Source organism: Erinaceus europaeus, chromosome 10 (genome assembly GCF_950295315.1).
Source record: "Erinaceus europaeus chromosome 10, mEriEur2.1, whole genome shotgun sequence".
NCBI classification, from domain to species: domain Eukaryota; kingdom Metazoa; phylum Chordata; class Mammalia; order Eulipotyphla; family Erinaceidae; genus Erinaceus; species Erinaceus europaeus.
In genome coordinates this window covers 21,756,783-21,781,657 of record NC_080171.1, presented here as the reverse complement: position 1 = coordinate 21,781,657, position 24,875 = coordinate 21,756,783, and the positions used below count along the sequence as shown (strand labels likewise).

The 24,875-nt window shown below is 35.7% G+C and overlaps 1 protein-coding gene across 1 annotated transcript; it reads right to left on the bottom strand.

Annotated features, from left to right (window-relative positions):
- Positions 1-1,745: 1,745 nt before the first annotated feature.
- On the bottom strand, positions 1,746-24,668 carry ANXA1 (annexin A1). Its single transcript, XM_007528750.3, has 13 exons — positions 24,539-24,668; positions 17,032-17,111; positions 16,829-16,937; positions 16,225-16,319; positions 13,242-13,355; positions 12,025-12,115; positions 10,573-10,652; positions 10,362-10,418; positions 8,094-8,187; positions 7,274-7,369; positions 4,948-5,006; positions 2,979-3,101; positions 1,746-2,095 (listed from the first exon to the last, which is right to left on the bottom strand). Exons 2-13 carry the CDS (start codon positions 17,095-17,097, stop codon positions 2,039-2,041), a joined length of 1,041 nt encoding a protein of 346 aa, XP_007528812.1. The 5' UTR covers positions 17,098-17,111; positions 24,539-24,668; the 3' UTR covers positions 1,746-2,038.
- Positions 24,669-24,875: the final 207 nt, after the last annotated feature.

Here is a 24,875-nt window from a genome sequence, read left to right as displayed (position 1 = left end):
CTGCTTCACTGCCTGTGAAGCAACTCTGCTGCAGGTGGGGAGCCAGGGTTCGAACCGGGATCCTTATGCCGGTCCTTGTGCTTTGCGCCACCTGCGCTTAACCCACTGCGCAACAGCCCGACTCCCTTGTTTCCAGATTTTTGCTACTGTGAATAAATCTGCTAAAAACAGGGGGTGCACATATTACTTCAGATCAATGCTATTACATCTGTTGGGTTTATGCCTAGTAGTGAAATTGCTAGGTAATATGGAATTTTCATTTGTATTTGTTTAAGTATTCTCCATACTGTTCTCTGTAGTAGTTGTACCAGTTTATACTCCCACCAGCAGTGTAGTAGAGTTCCTCTCCTGCCCTCTCTCTTCATCCTCTCCAAACTTATCTTATCTTCTTCTTCTTTCTTTTTTTTTTTTTTTTTGATGGAGTCCATTTTCACACGTGTGAGATAAAATTTTTTCTTAATCGGATTTCCCTGGACATGGTCTCTGCTTATCTTTCCCTAAGGAATCTCAATAGTTTTCATATCCAACTTTTCTGATGAGGTTTGTTATTTAAAGGAGAACTGATTAATTTTTTCCTAAATCCTTCCTAATCAGCATCTCTGGATACACAGTGTTTGTTGGTTTTTGCATCTTCTAGACCTGATATTCACTCCTCAAGACTGAATCTACTTCATAGGCCTGCTAATGGAGCCATAACTGCATTCAAAGAGTCCTTAACATCCTATAACTGTTTAGAATGTCTTTTTAAAATGATTTTCAGCAAATTATGTTTAGAGTTTGTTACTTCTATACTTTAGTATTATTTGATGGAATGACCTCTCAATTCTTGAATAAGTTTTATGAACATAAAGTTTAGATTCTTCATAATGAATATTCTAAATTTTATCTCTGATATTTGCCCCAGTCCTCTGTACTTCTGGTCTTTTTCTGTCTTCAGTGGCTTGGTTTCCTCTACACTTGTGCATTTAGCATAGTTTCTATTGTTAAGCCAGTAGGTGGCACTTTGGTTTTGGTGCTGAATTTCCCTGTGTACAGATTTTTGTTGAGGATTGGGAGAGATTCTACAGTGTGTCTCCAGACAAATTGCATGCCTCTGGTGACAATATAGGCTCTTAATGTCATCTTTTATTCTGTAATCTTGCCTCTGGAAATTAATAGCATGAGAAAACTGAATTCTTCTGAGTGCTCAAAGAACAAGCAGAATTTATTTTATATTAGCTAGCAGGGTCTATACAGAATACAGGCTTCAGTTCTCAGCTGGGTGAAAGTTTGCAAGCAGTTCCCTTCCTCCCTACTTATCTGCCTTTTTCACTTTCTTTCTTCCTTCCTTCATCCTTCCTCCCTTCCTTCTATTCTTGTTTTCCTCCTTTCTTTTTACAGAGACAGAGAAATTGAAAGTGAAGGAGACAAGAGAGGAACCTGCAGCATGGCTTCACTGTAAAGCTTTCCCCCAGCAGGTGGAGCCAGAGGCTTAAACTTATGTCATTTTACAGAGCAACATGTGTTTTCTACTGGGTGTGCCACCAACTAGTCTCTATAAATCTGTTATTATATAGATTCACTTTTTCAATATTATGTACACAGATGATAAAATTTAATAAATGAATTCACTAAATATCTTAATATATAAAGTATTTTTCTTTAGTTATTATTATTTAGGGTTCCATTTCATGGATATCAAATTAAACCACTATAGTGAATTACATATGAAGAAAGTAACAATGGAAAAACCAGTAACACAGCAGTATTCTTTAAGCATAACTTTATTATAAGCTACAGACAATTGTTTCTCTGGCAATGCAACTTAACCTAACCTGTTTGCTGTGTGTACAGTTTAGGGCATACATTTAAAAAAATACCTCTGTTAATCAGAGTTGTGATATAAAAACAATTTGTGAGTAATACTTTTTTAAGGAAACATTTAGCTAGACTGTGATCCTGCTAGAGAAAACAGTCCTATTTAACATTATGATATGGAATAGAAAGACATGATGAAGAAGTCTTCAGATCAAAAGGCTGTAGATCATCAAAGGAATGTTTAATTTGCTCCACAGAGAGCCACAAGGATTTTTTCGTAGTCTCCCTTGGTTTCATCCTGTTGGTTCGAAAAAATAGAGTATATTTAATGATACCTTAAATTATAGCCATGGTAAGGTAATTTAATTGTAGAAAGGTTATTGTATTAACATATAAGCAGATGTAGAATTTGCGTCACAGCACAGAAATTATGCAGAATATTTGATAAAGATATTATGTTTAATTATTTAGCTTATATGCCTCTAGATATGTGTTATTTGTTAATCTTTACATAAAACCAATAGATTACAAGGTTCAAGTTGTTATAGTTTATGAATTAATTGTGTTATATATTAGTGTCACTATTTTACATGAATGAAATATAACAGAAGGTGGATAGGTAATAACACAAGAAAATTTGGTGTTTCAAGGAGGAGTATTTGAAACACTTATCAGAAAGCTATACATTTGTAATTTTCACATTTTCTTAGTATGTTTCCACTATAAAATTTAAGCAACTAACTTAAACAAGCACTTATCTTTTCATTTCATAACACTTTGCCTATCTATTTGAATACTTTAATGAGATAAATTAGTCACATATTTTATAGGTCACAAATGGAAAATCAAGGAAAAAATTAACGTAAAACATTTCTAATCCTGGAAAAATATGTACTATAAAATAAATGATAGTATTTAATATGTTTATTAAATTAATTTATCTGTGTGAGATTAAATAACCATGAGCTGCTTGAAAATATTGCATGATTTTACAGTGTCATAACCACTAGTAGAGTTACATGTAAAAATACAATGTAATTGTACATTATGTATCCTAAGACAATAATTTAATCTAACATATAATATTTACAGATAGGGTAAGCCTGTCTTTCTCTTTGAAAAATAAATTTGCAAACAGAATTGCCATTTGAAGGAGCAACATTATAAAAATCATAACATACCAGGATAGCTTGGCCAAGAGAGATACCATACATTCTCTGGTAATATGCTTTGATGTCATTCATGTCAATTTCAGAACGGGAAACCATGATTCGGATCAGATCCTTATGACGAGTTCCAGCACCCTGTGCAAAAATGCATGTCTCTCATAGTCAGAACTTACTCTTAACCAAGCAGAATATAGATTCTGTGAGCTCTTTTGTTCATTCATATACTTTACATATAAACTATCTCCACATTAAAAGGCAAACAAGTGTTAAAAATCTGGCAAGAATCCAAGTGCTACATCAGCAATATGTGAACTTCTACAATCCTAACTTTACTTCTGCTATTATCTTTGTTCTAGACTATTCAGTTACAAATGGAACAAAAAAGTTTAGACTGGAAATCTGATCATAGGATTTATTTAGAACCCTTCAATAATCTATTGATTTTTAAGATTAAGCATATATTTTTAGGGGGGGTTTACAATGACCTGTTTAATTCTACAACTTCTTCTTCATTATACAGCATCATAATGTGAATTATCCTGAAACAGTCATGCTGCCTTCTCTTCCTGGACCAGCCTTTTTCCCATCATCTATCTCTTCCACCCGTGCTTTCATCTGGCTAATTACTATTCAATATTGAGTCTCAGTTCAACTGACAAGTTCACTAACTTCCAGTCTGTGGCACAGGGTCTTTATTTGTATTTGTATTTACAGTGGTAAGTTCATCATTACCCTTCCATATATATATATATATATATATATATATATATATATATATATATATATACATACATACAGTAGGCTTCCGGTCAGAAACTGTATGGCTCACTACATAGTAGTGCAATGTTAGTTTGTGTTGTCTCTTTGCTATTAATTGAATAATGAGAACTGTTGAAGGGCTTTTGAACTAGGGAGATACAACAAACCATGTGCAACATCATAATGGTACACAGTGCAAGTGCATAAATGGTTATATGATACATTTAGAGAAACAGTTAAAGTGAAGTCACTGAAATGGTATCTCAAATGCATCTTAAGAATGCCTTGAACTTTAGCAATTTTAGAATGGCATTCTGCATTCTTAGAATGACATTTTAACTCATATAGGGAATTACTGAAATTAGACTTTAAAGAGAATGTAAGGGGTCCAGCAGTAGCACAGCAGGTTAAGCACACATGGCGCGAAGTGCAAGGAGTCTGGGTTAGAGCCCCCAGATCCCCACCTGCAGGGGAAATCACTTCACAGGCAGTGAAGCAGGTCTGTAGGTATCTATCTTTCTTTCCCCCTCTGTCTTCCCCTCCTATCTCCATTTCTCTCTGTCCCATCCAACAATGACGATATCAGTAACAACAACAATAATAACTACAGCAACAATAAGAAAGGGGCAACAAAAGGGAAAATAGATAAATAAATAAAATAGAACGTATATAGACCTTCCTCTGCATATTATAAACAAATCATGCGTTTCTATGGTTACAGTTTTAATAAACTGCTAAAGTAAGAAAAGCTCACCTGATAACTTATCTACAAGAAGGACAATACAAACAACAGAATTTTGCTTAATAAGGAAGTATAGGGTCCACGTGGTGGCACAGCTGGCTAAGTGCACACACTACGGCACACAAGGACCCCAATTCAAGCACCCAGTCCCCTCCTGCAGGGAGAAAGCTACACAAATGGTGAAACAGACCTGCAGGTGTCTCTGTCTTTCTCCCCCACTGTCCCCCTCTCTTCTCAATTTATCTGTCTCTATCCAATAATAAATAAAATTTAAAGAATAATTTAAAAAATGTAAAAAAGAAAAGCCATTTATAAAAAAAAAAAGGGAGGATATTGCCTTTTTAATTGGCTGGAAGAATGATTATTTCAGTGATGAAATATCAAAACAAGTCTGATTTAAAGACAAAATGATATTTTTGTCTTCTTCTCTCCACAAACAGCACAATTTCATTTAAGCAAAGGATATAGTGAGCAAGTTACCTTCATGGCATTATGAAGTCTCTCAGCAAAGAAAGCTGGCTTGCTTGAGGCACACTTTACTACAATAGAGACACATGTCAATAGGCATAGTTTACCCCCAAATAAGACACATACACGAGAAAAAGACATAAAGTTTTACCATAAAGACTCAATTTTCCACATATATTTTTCACCCAGCACTTCAAAAGAAGATACTAAGCTTAACAGGATCTGTTTGTGATAACTGTCGTGTGTGTGTGTGTGTGTGTGTGTGTGTGTGTGTGTGTGTGTGTGTGTGTGTGTGTAAATAGGACCTTTTGTACAATGAGATTTCTTGGTCCTTGGCAACTTTTTCATTTACTTGAAGAAAAGGAATGAGATTCAGAGAGGACCCCAGTGCCATGGTCCCTCTCCTATCATACTAGAGCTCTGTGCTCAGTTTCACACATGTCACGTTCTCCTCCCAGTGAATAAGTTCTTTGGTCACTACCTGTGACATTCTAGATGTTGATTTCTGACAGTCTTCCCCCCATGAAAATATCACCTAGTTCCTATAGTCTTATTTAACCCAATAGTAACTTCAGTTACTCTGCTATCTTAAGCCTTCTTTTTATATTCCTATTGCAAACCAATGTGTATTGTGGTCAGGGAGGTGGCACAGTGGATATAGCATTGAATTCTCAACCATGAGGTCCTGAGTTTGATCCCCAGCAGCACATGTACCAGAGTGATGTCTGATTCTTTCCCTTCGCCTATCATGAATGAACGAATGAATGAATGAATAAATAAATAAATAATTTTTAAAAGTGTGTACTAATGAACAAGTAGATATAAATAAATGCATGTTTTATGCTGTAATAAGAACTTTTTAGAGGGGGGCAGGTAGTGGTGCATTTAGTTTAGAATGCATGTCTCAGTGTATAAGGACCCAGGTTCAAGTCCCTGTTCCCCACTTATGGGAGGAAGCTTCACAGGTGGTGAAGCAAGTGTCTCTCTTTCTCTATTCTCTGCCTCTCCCTTCCTTCTCAATTTCTTTCTGTCTCTAACCAACTAATAATATTTTTGTTAAAGATTTATTTTTATTTATTTATTTTCCCCTTTTGTTGTCCTTGTTGTTTATCATTGTTATTATTATTGTTTTTATTGTTGTTGGGTAGGACAGAGAGAAATAGAGGAGGGGAAGACAGGGGGGATAAAATGATAGACACCTGCAGACCTGCTGCACTGCCTGCGAAGCGAACCCCCTGCAGGTGGGGAGCTGGGGACTCAAACCGGGATCCTTATGTGGGTCCTTGCACTTCACACCATATGCACTTAACCCACTGTGCCACTGCCTGGCTCCCATAAATAAAATATTTAAAAAATATTTATTTTAATATAATAGGATGGGCTTTTAATATAAGGCAACTTCCAAGTTAGCCATGAACTACTTTGCTAGCTATTAATACTCTCTGTCTCGCTATTTGTAATATGTTCCATGATCAAAGAGAATTTTCATCCACTAGCAGGTTGTTATAAATGCAGATATCAGGTGTGGCAAAATAGCTCACTTGGATAGTGCACTACTTTGCCTTGTGTGCATCCAGGTTCAACCCTGTCCCCAACAGTATTGATGAGAACTCTGGTGTTACTCTTTTTTTTTTCTGCTGTTTCTCTATCAGAGAAAAAGAAAGAAAAGACAGCCCAGAGCAGTGAAGCCATAGAAATGACCAAAAATAAATAAAGTAAAATAAAATAAAATAAAATAAAATGAGCAAATGTCTAGATCCCAATCAAATCTATCAAGTCTGAATCTGTATTCCAACAGGATTCCAAAAGTTTTACATATATATATATATATATATTAATATCTGAAAAGCACTATTTTAGAACAGACCCTCAGCCTTGACTTATTATCCTGAATAGATAGAATGTTAATGTGTTTCACCCTCTCTGAAGATCTTTATAAAAAAGTAGCAGAGAATTACTGAATCAAGTTTTCTCAACTTCCCCCCACATTTTTAATTAACAGGCAAAAATAGACTGAGATCTGAATTTTCACTGATCTGTATCTAAAGCTGACTTCTTACTGATCATTCTATTTTTTCTCTATGGTAGACCCATGCTGTTGGCATAAGTAAGAATCACTAAGCATTTGTCATCTGCTCATCTTTAAAAAAAAAAAAAAGCAATACCTATTTTTGTTAAGGTCACTATATACACTTAGCTAAATACTTACAGCTTTTATCTAAACATATTGTCTGCTACTGAAACAGTTAAACTATATGTGACTCTTCTGTTGATTATTCAAGTTCAGAACAGCCTTAACAATACAGTTTCAAGTTAAAAATTCTCTAATAGTACATACCAATTGTTTGGAAGCATTTCTCGGCATCACCTTTCATCTCCAGCTTCAGAACTTTATTCATGTCATGATCGCTGTACTTACTATACTTCTGAAACACTGAATATTAAGTTTAAACTGAGACATGTACATATATGCAAAACATATTTTCTTAGAAAACTAACAAAATTAGGGCAACTGATAAAAAATATTGTGTATAATAATGAACTTCAAACAGACATAATTTTTATATATCTCAGAAAAAATAACTAGAATGACTGTCTTGATGCTCTAATGTATCTGGGGGGAGGGTCTGCAAGTTCTCACATTTTTTAACAAATGGAACATGACTGACAACCATATCCCTTACTATCATACATCAGAGCTAAGTAAAAAAGCTTTCCTTATATGAGAAAATATGTAGTAAATTTCTCTTAACTTTACATCAGATGACGAATCATCATGACTCAACCTATGTCTTGAAAATGTACAGATAAATCATACGCTCAAAGGTGAGAACTTCTGAATCTTTACTTCTGGAACATCTCTTTCCCTCTCTCTCACTTAGTTCTGTTTCTTTCGCACATTCAATTGTTTTCTTCGTAACAATTTGTTGGACCCATAATATGTGTACAATTTAGTCACACTCCAAATTGGAGTAAAGCATTAGTGAAGATGCTAAGGTGTTCCACAAATGAAAATCACAGTGTTTTAAACACAATAAAATGGTAACTAACTATAGAAAGTTAGAAATACACAAATAAAATTAAGAGCTCAGGAACACTACATCCATTATTTGTCCAAAACAAAAGCATACTCCAGAAAAACATTTTTTTTTCCTTACTTCTGCGAAGATGGGGATAGCTCCTGGTGGTAAGAATAGTATTGAACACATTCACATCTGTTCCTCTTCTTTTCTCTCCCGCTTCATATAAGGCCTGTCAAGAAACACAAATAATTTCTACCTTTTGGCTTCATATCCTCAGGAGGTTATTAGGCCTCTTTAATGATTTTCTGGGCAGCCACTTTGTATCTAATATAATTAGAGTACTCAGTACTAAGGTGTAGTTTCTTAAAAAATAGTGATCTTATATTATCAAATATCTTCCACGGTCTCTCAGGTGCCTGCAACTATCAGAAACAGTATATATTTTTGAACGTGTGCTTGTTCAACTAAGATCTACTCATAATTTTGCATTACAATTGTGTGTTTTGTGAGAACAACTTTATGAGACTCTAAATATTTTCTTCTGCTTATTAGTTCAATGGTTGTGCAACAGTGTTACAAAGTCAATATTTCAACAACAACGTAGATCTTAAATTTTGTTTTTGAAATCTGGCTTTTTACTCTGATTCTGCCACATCTTGTAATGTGGAAACTTAGCAGTTATCTAATCTTGGATAAATATTTTGACTTTATGAGACTACAGATTTTTTTTTCTTTTGTAAATGAAAAAGATGCTCCACCTATTATGGAAAAGTATATACTCTGTTAGCTCTGAAATGCTAGTCACCATCATTCTGAATCTTATCAATCTATGCAGCGGCATTAAACATACAACTGACTGGCTATATAGTAATCCTGAAATGTTACAATAGGATCCTTTTTATTATGACCAATGATTCAAATGCTGATATGTATCAATTGATATGTTTATAAAGATTCTTTTTAAATTTCCTTTTAAAATACTTTATTTATTGGATAAAGACTGAAATGGGAAGGGGCCAGAGAAAGAGAGAGAGAGAAATGAAGCACTGCTTCGCCACTTGTGAAGCTTCCTCCATATGCAATTGGAGACTAGGGGCTTCAATGTGTCTCCTTGCACACTGTAACATATGTGCTTTACCAGGTGTGTCACACCCAGCCTTGTTTGTGCAATTTCTATTAAAATAACCAAATTTTTAGTGGACAAGAGTTAGTTTTTGGCTTTTTAGCAAACTGATACAACACGTAAACACAAAAGATTGAGTGCCTATTAAGGGAAAAAAAATATCCTGTCAAAGTACAGAAGTGGTGATTATGGACCAATAAGTTTTATATTTCCTGAGATTAATTTGTAGAGAATACCAACATGAAAGAATATTAAAATATTATTTGTCACTTGTTGTTTTTTTAAAAGAAACTTTCAGGAAAATGCCACATGTTATGTTCTGTTGCAATAAATTGATAAATAAGCAATCCTCAGGGCCAGGCAGGGGCATACCTACTTAAGCGCACACATTACAGTTAATCAAGTTCCAGGTTCAAGCCCCTGGTCCCCATCTGCAGTGGAAAAGCTTCATGAGTGGTGAAGCAGAGATGCAGGTGTCTCTCTGTCTTTTCCTCTCTATCTTCCCCACCCCTCTCAATTTCTCTCTGTCAGACAGGCGGGAGTATGGATCGACCTGTCAATACCCAGGTTCAGTGGGGAAGCAATTACAGAAGCCAGACCTTCCACCTTCTGCACCCCTTAATGGCCCTGGTTCCATACTCCCAGAAGGATAAAGAATAGGAAAATTATTAGGGGAGGGGATGAAATACAGAGATTTGGTGGTGGGAATTGTGTGGAGTTGAACCCCTCTTATCCTATGGTTTTTGTCAGTGTTTTCTTTTTATAAATAAAAATTAAAAAATATAAATAATTATCTGTCCTTAATAAAATAAATAAAAACATGAAAAAAGAATTACAAAAAAATAAATAAACAACTTGCCACTATACTGAAACTATATGTAAAATATGCTTTAAATATTTATGTGTCATAATTTATTTTATAACTAATTATAATATAAACTCACATCTGTAAACTATTCAAGCATTCACTGGTAAAATATAATGCAAAATATAGGGTCAGAATTTTCTCCTTGGAATGACAAATTAATTCATCACTCTCATTCAGTCCTCTCTGACTTTATGGTTAATGGAATCAATAGAAAATGTATGACCAACTTTTTCTTTCTTTACTGCTCAAGAGCAGGACTTTGCACATCATTCAGGGAACGAACGCTAGATGCCACTGGCCTATCAGATTATCTTAGATTCACCTGGGGACAGTGTTGTGAAAACCTCACCTAAAGTAGAAGAATTTGATTTGGGAAAGTCAACTCTAAATGTCTGTGTAAGAACTTTCTTACCCTGGCATCTGTATCAGCCAATTCTTCATTTACGCCAAGATCCTCAGATCGGTCCCCCTGAAAAAAAGTTAATTTCCTTATTAGTTTAGTTAAGCATTAAAAGAAAATTATTTGATAAAGAAAGCCAATTGCTAATTTCTAAAGGGAGTTCACATTTAAGACCTTCCTCTTTACAACATTATAGGCATTCCCTGAGACATGTGAACATTACCTTTGCAAGGGAAAGCAGAGTCTTCCTATAGTCTCCAGATGTGTCTGAGGTAATGTCTTTAGCCAGGTCTCTTTTCAATTCTGAGAAATAAGAATAGTGTCTTTTGCATTAAACTAGTGAAAAATCATGACAGTGATCTAATAATACCTAACATTTCCATATTGCTGACTTTGGGCAATGTCTATTGTCCAGTTATTTATGGAATTTCATTTCAAATATCACTTTTCAAAATAAAATTAGAAACACATATAAACTTTGGAATCATTAAATCCATTTAATATAAGGTAGTGAAAATAAATTATATAATACTGTGAATACAGAGCCATGGAGGTTTTTCTAATAAATATAAATTGTTTAAATATGCATAATTAATTAATTCTGAAATAAAGCAGGTGAGAATTTGAACAAATTAGGTAAATAAAAGCTATTTAAAGCATGAACCATAATACTTTGTTGAGCACAGATTATTTACTAACTTGAAAATTATTTTTAAAAAGTATAATCTTGCTAATTTATTCAAGGTGTATTTACTTTCATAAGCAAGGGAGACATAGAAGAGACAGAGATCAGTCTGGCAAATGGAGGTGCCTGGGAATACACGTGGGGTCTCTGTCACCTCGGGAATGCACTTCTGCTGCAATTTTGTTGCACATCTATATGCCCTATATGACATAATTTTATCAAATATATATTTACATATATATATATACATATATATATATATATATATATATATAGAGAGAGAGAGAGAGAGAGCTGTACTTTGAATTAAGTTTTCTGTTGCAGGAAATGGAGGCTTTAGTCTAACAGACCCATACTTTTATTGGGGAAAGGGGATTATTGATGTATAATTCAGTTCTTGATATGTGAATACAATGCCTCATGTCCCTGAGATAGGTGTCTGTAGAACAATCTCAATCCCAATTGAGGTAATTTTTCGCCGTCATGCACCAAACCCCAATGCCCTCTCCACCCCGCCCTTCCCCAGAATTCCTTGCATTAGGGCAATACACAACCCCCAGTCCAGGTTTCTCTCTGGGTTTTCTCATTCTGTAGGAGACCACTTTCTATTAAGTGTAATCTTGATGAGGCCAGAGGTGGGGGGGGGGGGTGGGAGTAGGGGTGGAACTTGTTAGCAACCATTGATTTGAATGCTATCTGATAACAGTCAGCTAAATAATCTTTAGTATACATAGTTCAAACAGTGAAGAAATATTTTAATAAGCAAACTTTCCAAAGTCCCCATAGATGTTTAGCATTCAATTTTAAGAAAATGCATAGGAGATTTCCTTTCCAAAAAAAAAGGTATATCAGGACAAGGAAGAAAAATAAATGGTGAGGACTTAGATGATCACTCCGTGATGAATTTAAAGTACACGTTGATTTGTAACTCTAAAACTTGCATAAGGGACAATGAACTGCTGCCCATATTAAAATATACAGATAGCTTACCTTCCCTGTAGACTCTGTTGATTTCTCTGATTTCTCTATTAGTTCTTGATGCCAAAATTTCATTCAGGGTATCCTCATTAGTTCCAAGACCCTACATTGAACAATAACAACAATGAAGAAGTAATGTAGAAAAATTCCAGAGCTGGACCAAAATGTGTTTAAGACTTACATGCTGGACCAAAATGTGTTTAAGACTTACATTCAGTAAAATTCCTAAATATTTAGGACATAGTCATGATATTTGATTCTTTTTAAATATTTATTTATTTATTGTTTTTTTGCCCCTGTAGTTTTTTTGTTGTAGTTATTATTGTTGTTGTTACTGATGTCATTATTATTGGATAGGACAAAGAGAAATGAAGAGAGGAGGCAAAGACAGAGGGGGGAGAGAAAGATAGACACCTGCAAACCTGCTTCACCACCTGTGAAGTGACGCCCCTGCAGGTGAGGAGTTGAGGGCTTGAACCGGGATCCTTAAGCTGGTCCTTACACTTTGTGTCACCTGTGCTTAACCCACTGCGCTACCGCCTGACTCCCGTGATATTTGAGTCTAATAATAATCTTTATCTGTTGCATTGTCCTAAAGCCAAAATGTGATTTAAATCAGTATTATGGGTAGTGACATAAAGAGATATATGGCTCCTAAAGTGAAATACTGAGGAGGACAGGTAACTCATTTGTTACCATTAAAATCAATTAATTCTGGGAGTCGGGCTGTAGCGCAGTGGGTTAAGCACAGGTGGCACAAAGCACAAGGACCGGCCTAAGGATCTTGGTTCCAACCCCCAACTCCCCAACTGCAGGGGAGTCGCTTCACAGGTAGTGAAGCAGGTTTGCAGGTATCTATCTTTCTCTCCCCCTCTCTGTCTTCCCCTCCTCTCTCCATTTCTCTCTGTCCTATCTAACAATGATGACATCAACAACAATAATAACTACAACAATAAAACAACAAAGGCAACAAAAGGGAATAAACAAATATTTTTTAAAAATCAATTAATTCTTTTTCTTTCTTCCTCCCTCCCTTCCTTCCTTCCTTCCTTCCTTCCTTCCTTCCTTCCTTCCTTCCTTCCTTCGTTTTTTCCTTCCTTTCTTTCTTTCTGTTTCTAATGGGAAGGCTCTGTACTAGATGCTGAGGATATAATAGTAGACTTAAGTGAACCTAACCTACACATTTTCTTGAACAAAGGCGATTTATTTAAATCAAGTGAGTCAGTTACCTTCATGGCACCATAGAGCTCATCAGCATCAAAACGAGCTGGTGTTTTCAGTAGAGCCAAGACAACCTCCTCCAGGTGGCCTGTTAGAGCTTTCTTCAGAGTTTCATCCAGAGGCTGTAACACAGGGACAAAATCAAGGCTTTTGAGTTGCAACATGTTTGGTTACAAAGCACTGTGGGTAAAAGGACCTTTAGGTAATCTTTATTTAAAATATATTGATTTAAGTATTTTAAATAGAAGTAGAGAAAAGTTGAGGGAGATGCGTTTTAGAGAGATGGAGAGGGAAAGAGATACCTGCAATACTGTTTCAGTGTTCATGAAGCTTGTGCTTTGCATGTGAGGACCAGGGCTTGAGCTTAGACGTTTACACACTGCAGTGTGTGTGCTCAACCAGATGCAATACCCTTTTAGGTAACCTTCCTGCCATTACTTTTTTTGTTTGTTTATGTTATTTCTTTGTTTTTATTGCCTCCCTGATTATCACTGGCTGTTCCGAGTAGCCATTTTATTTTTTCTTATTTTTTTCTCTTCTTTCTTTTACTCACTCAATAGGACAGAGAGAAATTGAGAAAGAGAGAGGAGATAGGGAAAAATAAAAAGAGACACTTATAGCACTGTATCACCAATCATGAAGCTTTCACTTGCAGGTAGGGACCAGGGCTTTGTGCCTGGGTCCTTGTGGGAGGTAAAGTATATGCTTAATCAGTGTGCCACCACCAGGTCCCCTTGCTGATGATTCATGAATTCAAAGTCTTCTAAAATGGTGTCTCTTATTTCAACTACACAAGTATAACACGAATTTAGAATAGTATCTTAATCTTTCAGATATAGTGTGATCTGAATAAAATGTACTGAATTCATTAATAATTTCTTGAAAATCTACTTTCCCATTCATCTACATTGGGGGAAAATTCATGAAGATTAAGACTTATCAAGCTGTAGGTTAACAGAAAAGAAGATAATAATACTTTAAGATAAATGCATCCATCGTTTTCTTTTTCCCAATCTTGGAATTTGCACTGCTTCAATAATTACTATAATTAGACACTGACTGACGTATAATCTATATAATTACTCAAGTTTTAGGAAGAAGCATAAAGCATATTGATATGGTATCCAGGTATTGCCCTGAGAATACTGACAATTTGCTAAGAGTCTATGTAAACCAGAGCAAAAACAGAGTTGAAACACAAAAAACAACAACTTTGTCTAATAGAACTTTATCTCAAAAAGTTTTGAAGGTTTCTTTAAAAAGAGTGAGTGAGCCTTTGAGCTCTATCATTCTACCTTCATCTTCTTTCTTCTTTTTTTTTAACTAGTGATTTAATTAGTGGGTTACAAGATTATGAGATCACAGGGGTAGAGTTTCACACCACACCCACCATCTACATTCTGTGGCCCCACCCGGTTCCCTAAAAATAATTACCATAGTTCCCACTCAGTAAGTCTTAGAGATTATTCATTTTGAGTTAATATTGTTCTATTATGTTAAATGGTGGTGTAGTTTCATTTTTCTACATGTGGTTGGACAAAGAATCTGAAAAGACAGTTTTCTACAGAAGATATTTAGGTACCCACAGACATGAAAAAAAAAAAAAAAAAGCTCCACCTGCCTTAATTCTGCTTCCAAATTCTACTATTGACTCTGACACTATTTTTCTAGACAATATTTATGGTCCACCTCCATGTTAACTGTCAAGCTGAAGGAAATTATTAAGCCATAGGATTTTAAGAACATTCCTAAAATAGACTTCATAGCTTTCTTCTATCCTAAAGTCCCTAATTTCATCTATTATATTACACCTTTGTGGTTCCTCTTTATTCACCATTTTATCCTGCTTTCCACTTTACTGTCTTTCAGCCACCAAGTTGCAGATGCTGTCATGATCTTGTTCAAACTCCTCTGGGCATATGACCTTATCAGTGTTTCCTGGAATCTAACCTCCAGAACCTTATCCCACTAGGGAAATATAGAAACAGTTCTGGGAATATGGATTAACCTGTCAATGTCTATATCCAGCACAGAAGCAATTATAGAAGTCAGAACTCCCATCTTCTATACCCTAAAAAGAAATGTGGCCCATCCTTCCAGAGGGTTAAACAATTGGGAAGCATCCTTTGGAGGGGATGGGACACAGAACTCTGGTGGTGGGAACTGTATGGATTTATACTCCTATTATCTTACAGTCTTGTAAGTCAATATTAAATCACTAATAAAAAATAACAAGTCTTAGAGACTGTTTGCCAACATTTTTTATTTTATTATATTACTTATTTGGCAATTATGTGTTCCAACTGTATAGTCCACATGTGAGTAAAACCATCCAGTGTCTTTCACCTCCTTCTTTCACTAAGCAGAAATCTGGGGTAACTGTGACTATTATACTGCAATTGTAGCCTCTCCCCACACCCAGTATCCCCACTTTTTACCCATAAGAACCCTGATCTCTAAGATTTTTTTTGACATAAATTTGCCATTGTCTCAGGTTAAGCAAGTAACCTGATCAATGGCTGTTTTGCTTGCACAAACTTATGTTTCTTCATTAACTGACCTTTCTAGCAGAGAACACTAAACTTTCTTTTGGTAACAAGGCAATAGTAAGTAGGTGGAATATTAGGCAGCTGGACTTCAAAATCCAACATATATGTGACTACACTCAAATAAATTATTTTTATTTTACTTTATTTTATTTTGCCACTAGGGTAATCCTGTGACTTTATGCCAGCAGAACTCCATCACTCTAGGTAGCCTTTTTTTTTTTCCTTTTCTTTGAGAGGAATGCTAGAGGCTAAGAATTAGGAATTTGCACAGTGGGAGAGACACAGAGACAGAGAAGATAAATACCTGCAGCATTGATCCATCACTCATGAAGTTTCCACCCTGCAGGTGGGGCTGACTGGATTGGATCCAGATGGTTGTGTAATATGTGCACTTTACCAGGTGTACCTCATCCAGCCTCCTTAAATTACATCTATTACCTACCTTTCCTTTTTCTTGGAGATAAGCTGCTTTGATCTGTTGACGTTGTGCGTTGTTTCTCTTAGTCAGGATGTCAATGATGGTTGCTTCATCTACACCTGGAAGTAAAGGGCCATAAGCCTTTTAAAAACAGCATTCATCATCATCAGTAATCGATGGAAAGCATCTCATTATCAAGATTTTCCTAATGAATTTTCTAGCAAACTCACAAACAAAATTATACCAGCCTAGAATATAGACGTGACTCTGCATGCAAGGTGGTTTACATTGGAATCCAAATTACTAATGGAAGGAGATAAAACGGAAACTATCTTTTGCTCTCAGTGCTATAGTGTTTGGATCTAGTTGAAATTCTATGGTGCTGATTTCAACATTGACTTTCTCCTAGAGTTTAGCTGGTATAGGTAGCTGTCATACCTATAGGAACTCTACTGTTTTGACCAGAATATCCTCTAAACTATAGAAATACTATATATTTTCTTTTGGCAAACAAATAGTTTGATTTAGAAAATGAAATAATATTTCCCTTACATGTGCTTACTCCATTTCCATTGAATGGCCATTCTGGGATATCCAGAAGGGGACTATTTGGGGAAGAGATAATCACCTTTAGTCATTATTGCATTATGCAAAGCCTCGACATCTGAGGATGGGTTGAAGCTGGGATAGGGGCTCACGGCTGACCCTGGGCCCCCCTTGGATCCCTTCACAGTTTTCTATGAATGAAAGAGAAACACATAAATGTACATTGATTCATACTAAACTCCCCTGCTACATGTAGCTAAGTGATTTTACCGTCACTTGACTTACCACATATTCCTGCTCTTCATTTTCAATGAACCAGGCTTGTTTGAGGAATTCCTGTACCATTGACATTTTTAATTCAGTATCTGGAAAGAAAAAAAATAGATTCATTTATAAAACACAAACCTATGCACGTATATACCAGGCCACTACCTTACATACAGAAGACATAGAGCACATTATCCACTATAATATACAGAGTGGAAGTGAAATACTCCATGAATATCCACCTGCTCAATGTGGAAGAAGAAAAAAATAATAAAGGAGAAAGAAAATTGTTTACAGAACCTCCAAACAGAGATTTTTTTTTTGCCTCCAGGGTTATTGCTGGGCCTCAGTGCCTGCACCATGAATCCACTGCTTCTGGAGGCCACCTTATTTCCCCTTTTGTTGCCCTTGTTGTTGTAGCCTTGTTGTGGTTATTATTTTTGTTGTTGAATAGGACAGAGAGAAATGGAGAGAGGAGGGGAAGACAGAGAGGGGGAGAGAAAGATAGACACCTGCAGACCTGCTTCACTGCCTGTGAAGTGACTCCCTGCAGGTGGGGAACCGGGGGTTTGAACCAGGATACTTACGCCAGTCCTTGCGGTCATTGCTCTTTGTGCCATGTGAGCTTAACCAGCTGAGTTACCACCAGACCCCCAGCAGAGAAGTTTTAATATATCCCTGAAGCTTTGAAGAATGTTAATGGAGTTTTAAAGTGAAAGCAGCATGATTCCACATATACTTCAGAAAGACAGTTCATCTTATATCATGGGAAATGACAGAGATGGTTAAAATGGAAGACTAGAGATCATTTAGCGATCTTTGATAATCTGTGTCAGATTAATAAGTGCTTGAAGAAAACTAATGGCTAGAGAAAAAAATAAAATAATCTGTGACAGTCTGCAAAGATGGATTCAATATTAAAAACTCATCTATAAATTTATACTCAGATGATATGCCTCCCCAGTGAATGATCCAGTTCCTGTCTCCTTTCCTGGCTAGTAAATGATTTCACTACCTGAATTAATTGCTGTTCTCAACACTCTTTTTCTATTTATGCTATCATTTTTTTTGTCCCAAGTACTTTTTCTAGACTCCCCACCCCCCACCCCCCACCCCTTTGCACCTCCCAAACCCCCTAGCCCCCCTCCCCACCCCACCCCCCAAAGGGAGAAGTATTATTTTACAACAGGTCTTCTGCTCTGACAGGAAGTATTAGGGTGAAATTGCAAAATTCATGACTCCTTTTGACAGACTTCTCAAAGGAAATTTCTTGAATTGCTTTCAAGTTTAAGCAACCTTTTTACTTACTGAACCAGGCTGGTTTGAAAATATGAAGTATTATCACAGTTGATGCATTCTTATCAGTCATACACATTATTGGGGGAAGTGTTACTAAGGACCTTCTTCAATGGCCTCTCTCTACACATGGTGTTTATGCTCTGGGAGATAACCCTGCTAGTTGCTTATGGAGGGTATTGGAAGAACAGCCTCTGCAGTTTAACATTTTTTGGTATGAAGTTAAGTGACTCATAAGTAATAAAGCCTGCAATCTCTCTTTTTTTTTTAATCACATGTTCAGACAAAGTATTATAATCCATACACACTGGAAAATGACTGCAGTTCCAAATAATAAGATTAAATACATGAGAAAAATAATATCCAAATAAGAATCTATCTCCATTTAATTAATGTGGAGATTAATTCAATTATTGTTCCATAACCTATAAGAACAAAAAAATATATTGTAAACTTAATTTACATACCCTGCCAGTAATTAACAAATTTGAAACTATTCTCTAAGGTAAAGTCATGATGTCCAGCTTGCATTTGGTTTTAGTTCCCATTTACTGAAATAAACCAGTGCAATTCTTGTTGGTACATGGGGTTTCACTATCTAGTTGCTGAAAGAGAGACATCTGAAACTTTGAGCAACTTTTTGCAAGGTTTTTGAAATTTCCCTTTTTGTCATCTCAAAAAGTAGAATTCTCAAAATAAGTTATGCTAGGACTTATCAAACATTTGTTTTCAGGACCTATAAAAATAGTATATTCCAGGGATAGAGAGATAGCATAATGGTTATGTAAAAAGACTTTCATGCCTGAGGCATTGAAAGTTCTGGGTTCAAACCCCAGCAAAACCATAAGCCACAGTGTGATGCTCTAGTAAAGAAAAAAAAAGTGTATTTCAATATTTTTTCTTTTCAACTTAAAAAGATCAAGTAAGAAGTTAAAGTTACTGTCTAATGTACATTTTTAATAAGCCTCATGACATTAAAATAAACCATGAAAACTTGACTATAACTCAGTTCCAGTTCCTGGTATCTAAAAAGGCTTATATAAATAAATTTATTTCTTTTAAAAAGTCTTGAGAAATAATTTCTCTACTAACTACATAATATAAGCAACAAAGAATTGAGGTTTGTATAATTTGCTTGACAAGATAATAACCACAGAAAAGACCACTTTAAAATATATCCTTTATATCCCTAGATTTTAGTCCCAAGTAATCTGAATAATCGAAGCACATGATATGGAAAAGTCAGATTGAATAGCAAGCTGTCTCAAATATACAGTTAGAAGTAAAAAGAAGAAGCATCTCAATTCAGTCAAATTGCCTCCACTTTCACAGAGTAAAACTTAAAGATATAAGGGTTCTGGCAAGATATGAGAAAGTGCTCTAAAGGAAATAGATATTGTCATGACCTGATAGTTATATGCCCCAAGTCAACTGTGTATAGCAGGAATCCCTTGGCAGTTGAAACATTCTTTATAAAGACTTCAGCAAAAATATTTTACTCTAGTGATCTTGCAAAGCTATTCTAGCTGTTCAATGCCTATTCTTTTCAGAATTAAACATCACATTTTTTATTTGTTAAAACCTATTAACCAAACTGAAGGAAGAATTTTCTTAAGTAAAATAAACAGTGCATGTGCATTTATTTTGTAGACAGCCATGCATTATACCAAGGTAAGATGTAATTCAAAGAATTACCTGGCCTAGGAAATACAATTATCTAGTCAATAAAATAATGTAAATGGCCCAATGAGTTCACAAGGCCTTTTTTTACAATCTTTCTTCTTAGTTGAAAACTTTGGAGCATACATAGGCAATTAAGAATCAACTGACTTAACTTGATTCACTATATAGTTAACCCAGATGTGACTAAATTATGGAACAAGTTATGACAATATTTATCATGTGCAATTTAAAGAAGAAACTGGTCATTTATACAGAGGTTGATCTATAGGGAAGTCAACAATATGTCACAGTTTTTATAATGACTTGTGGATACTTATCTTTCTCTCCATTTTAGGTTATCTCTGTATAAATGTGCAGATTCCAAGAGTCTGAAATTTTCTATATTTTATATGAGCTAAAAGACTGCTTTGCATCTTATGTAGCAAGGAATTAGGGGACTGGGTGGTGGACCTGGTTAAGCAAACATAGTACTAAGAGCAAGGACCAGAACAAGGATACTGGTTCCAGTCCTCCGCTCCCCACCAGTGAAGCAGGTCTGCTGGCGTATTTCTCTCTTCCTTTTTTATGTCCCCCTCCTCTCTCAATTTCTTTCTGGCCTATCCAATAAAATAGAAAAAAAAAAAAATGCCAGGAACTGTGCTGGCACCGAGCCCCTAGCAATAACCCTGGAAGTAAAATTAAAAGTACAAAGGAATTAAAAGCATGAGATCAACAAAGAGAGAATGTCATGATGCTAGATGCTAAGCTGCAAGATTAAGGTAGTCTAGATATTTCTTACATTAGTAATTACATCAACTTGAGAATTTAAGAATTTGAATTTTTTTAGTTGCTCCATTGTTCTGTCCTTGTTTATTAATTTGTGGAGGAATGTATTTATAGCTTTATGAAATCATCTTTGCATTGTTACAAAAAACAATTGCAGAGAGAGGACAGGAAGAGAAGGTCTATTAAGCAAATATAATGAAATATTAACTGTTAGGGGCTCTGGGTAGAGTATGTGGTTCACACTGTGCAATATTCATGAAACTCTTCTAAGGGTTAAGAATTATTTCAAACTAAAAACTTTATATATATATATATTTTATATCACTGTTTCTATCACTCTCAGTTTCATAAAAGACTTCTATGGGAATTTGTGCTGGATGAGGCCAATTTTCATGGTCGAACACACCCTTCTGGCTCCATGCTAGAAGGATCAAATTTCTATAGTGGCCGTAGCAGTAATAACCCTTGCTTTTGGATTCCTTCATTGTTGCCATTTTTTTTTTAAATCTGGGAAAACAGTATAATTTTGAGGCAGTTTTTTCTAGTAGAAGTAAGCATTGAAGAATATGCAAATCCATGCCTTCTAACTTCAAAATGTTGCATATACTTTTCAGTTAATGACTGAAAAAGATGATGAGAATGTCATGTCTAATGGCTCACACTTAAAAATCAAATTCACTAACAGCTAATTCATGGCAACTATGCCATATTTTACCTTAGCTTTAGGGTGTTCAATTTGCAATGCTGTGACTTATGTGCTTTTGCAAGTAAGTATTTCGCAAGCAGTTCCAACACATACAGTTGTGAAAGAAGGTAATCTGATAATACAAAGACATAGCTTTTAAGAACCTTATTATCAAAAGAAGTCTCAGGAATTTTTTTAATTATTTTTTTTATATTTATTTTCCCTTTTGTTGCCTTGTTGTTTTGCATTGTTGTTGTAGTTATTATTATTGTTGTTTTGATGTCATTGTTAGATAGGACAGAGAGAAATAGAGAGAGGAGGGGAAGACAGAGGGGGGAGAGAAAGACAGACACCTGCAGACCTGCTTCACCGCCTGTGAAGCGACTCCCCTGCAGGTGGGGAGCCGGGGGCTCAAACGGGATCCTTATGCTGGCCCTTGCTCTTCGTGCCACATGCACTTAACCTGCTGGGCTACCAGACTCCCAGGAATTTTTTGACTATAGGCCTTTGTGTAGTCTGTTCTCTTAGCCTGAAATGTTCTTTCCTCCTTTGTGCTCTTTTTCTTTTTTGCTTAACTGTAGAATGTAAGTGAAAAATTATACTCATGCCTTACCTTCATTGGTTTACCACTGGGTAGGTGACCTTCTAGGTTCTCCCAAAGCATCCTGCCTTTTTTATATACTGATCCTCTACCAGTAGCTTGTCATGAGGGCAATGTTAACCCTCCTCACTCTATCCCTCCAGTCTCTGATTTTTAGTATGTTAATGAATATTACTGAGTCAATGAATAGTGTAACATTATCAACTACTTTGGAAACATCTAAATTTTAATATTTTATTTCTTTATTGGGTATAGGCAAAGAGAAATTGAGAGGGAAAGGAAAAATAGAAAGTAAGGGGGGCAGGGAGAGACCTGTAGAATTGCTCCCCCATTTGGGTAGCTTTCCCTCTGCAGGTGAGGACCAGGGTCTTGAACCTGGGTCCTTGTGCACTGTAACATGTATGCTCAACTGGCTATGCCACATCTTGGCCGTGAAAGATATCTAATTTAACAAATAATTTTTACTTCCAAATAAGAATATAAATGTAAGAATAAATAAGTTGTATCTTAATTAAATTCTAGCTTAATTTTCCTTAATTAACTGACCTCAGGAAAATATTTAACTTTGGTAAGCAAGGTTTACTTTTTGTTGTTTTTTTATAATGAAGTACTGAAATAAATACTACTTAGTATCTGTTATAACTGAGAAGTGCCAGTCTAAATTCCACTTCAAGCGGTTGAAGCTTGTGAAAATGAATAGGTTCACCATTTGAGCTATGATTAAAAGCAACAAACTCAGCAAACTAACACATATATAGAACTTAATCTAGGTAGACCTTTAATTGAGAAAGTATTTAATAAGCATGAAACTCTGTCTGGCTCCCTAATAATGTTATAATTTACTAGAATGTCACCATAAGTCAACAATTGAATATCTTCCAAATGTGGCAGGGCCTGAGGCTAGGGTGGTTACAAAAATGTCTGGGTAAGAAGTCTTTTCATAATTTTACCACTTTTAATCATTTTTTCCAGTGTGCATGCATTTCTTGTAGTTCCTCAATTCATTTCAGTGGGCAAAAGGAAGAATTACATATTTTATTTAAAAAACATACAGAACTTTAAATATAAGTAAAGCAAGAAAAGCATACCTTCCTTAATTAGCAAGTATTAAAAATTAGATAGCAGGGCAGGGGTAATTAGATAGCATAATGGTTATTCAAACAGACTTTCATGCCTGAGGCTCTAAGGTCTCAGGTTCAATCCTCTGTACCACCATAAACCAGAACTGAGCAATGCTCTGGTAAGAGAGAGAGAGAGAGAGAGAGAGAAATAGATAGCAAGGCACTTAATTTTAACATTCAAAATAAACAAACAAAAAATACTTGAAAGGCCTTTGTGGTCTACTTCTACTTAAATCAATACAGATCAAAATTGTCTTAAAAACCTTCCACTTTTGCAAATATACTGATACCAGTGGAAACCACTTAGATATGGGGGATTGCATAGTGGTTTATGTGACATGACAGACTTTCATGCCTGAGACTCTGAGGTCTCAGTACAATCCCTGGTCTCACTATTATCCAGAGCTGAACAATATTCTGGAGAAGAAAGGAAAGAAAGAAAGAAAGAAAGAAAGAAAGAAAGAAAGAAAGAAAGAAAGAAAGAAAAGAAAAGAAAAAAGGAAGAAAGAAAAGAAAGAGAAGGAAGAGAAAGAACCAATTTCACTTTAGACAGGCTTTGTGCTTTCCTAGTAAGTTTTATGCTCATTAGCTTATTCAAAAGTTAAGATGCTAATAAGAATATTCCTATCGGGTTAGGATGACATTCCAAAAGGGTAACTTGATTAGACACCACCCAGGAACAATTTTCTTCCCTTAGGTTTTCAAAGGACACTGGAAAAACCTGTCTGTGACACATGAACTCGGGAATGAGAATGTGACCACACCCTCCTCAAAATGAGAAGTTAATAAGCGGATTCTCTCATCTATTTATGCTTCATGAGTGAACATAACATTAATTCCAAAACGGCAATTACTACAGACAGACATTATTACCACTGTGAGGTCTGAATCTATTAAATCTTCCATACAAAAGAATAAAGTAAATTACATGTGTCAGTCTATTCTTAACCAGTTTCTTAAAACCCACTTTGTGGCATGTAGTTCTGAACTGGCCACAAACTCCCCACCCCATCCATTATCATTCCCCCCTCAGGGAAACAGCTGTGAAATTCTAACTTTCAGAGAGAACACATATTCTTCTCCTACCCCCTTCCACTCCCACCCCCCCAACAACAATACAATAAGCCAGTAATAATCAAACTTCCATTATTTTTAAAACTGTATTTCTTAGCTCAGTAAAAATAAAACATTGTAATCTGTAATTCCCCAGCTATAAAACCTCCATGTAACTCTGCAGAAAGGTTTATGAAAACATACTGTCTGCAACTAGTCATAAACCTTGTAGACCTGGAACATTTAACCTCATGTTGGGGAAAGTTTTCAAAACTAACTTAAAAGAAAAGAAAAGAAAGAGAGAGAGAGAGACGGACTTACAGATTTTCTTCCTTCCTCCAAAGAACTCAGAAGAGCAGCTTCTCTAAGGGTTTCACACTGGAAGTGAAGTCTCAGGCTTTGCTTTTATAGTTTGAAAAGAGGCCACACCTAGCAACCAGATGTTAGTTATAGCCTGCTTTCTGTTTGAAGCACTAGCCTCTGCCTCATCCCAAAGTGAAACAAGTTTTACGAAACTACTACTCACTTAACCAACTGAGGGCTGATAGCACAGAGGAAAAGAAACAGAAGTGATGTCATCCTTTTTTTTTTTTTTTTGTCAGAAATGGTAGTTTGCATTAGATTTTCAAGTATGCAGTGTTATCCACTGCAATCCTGA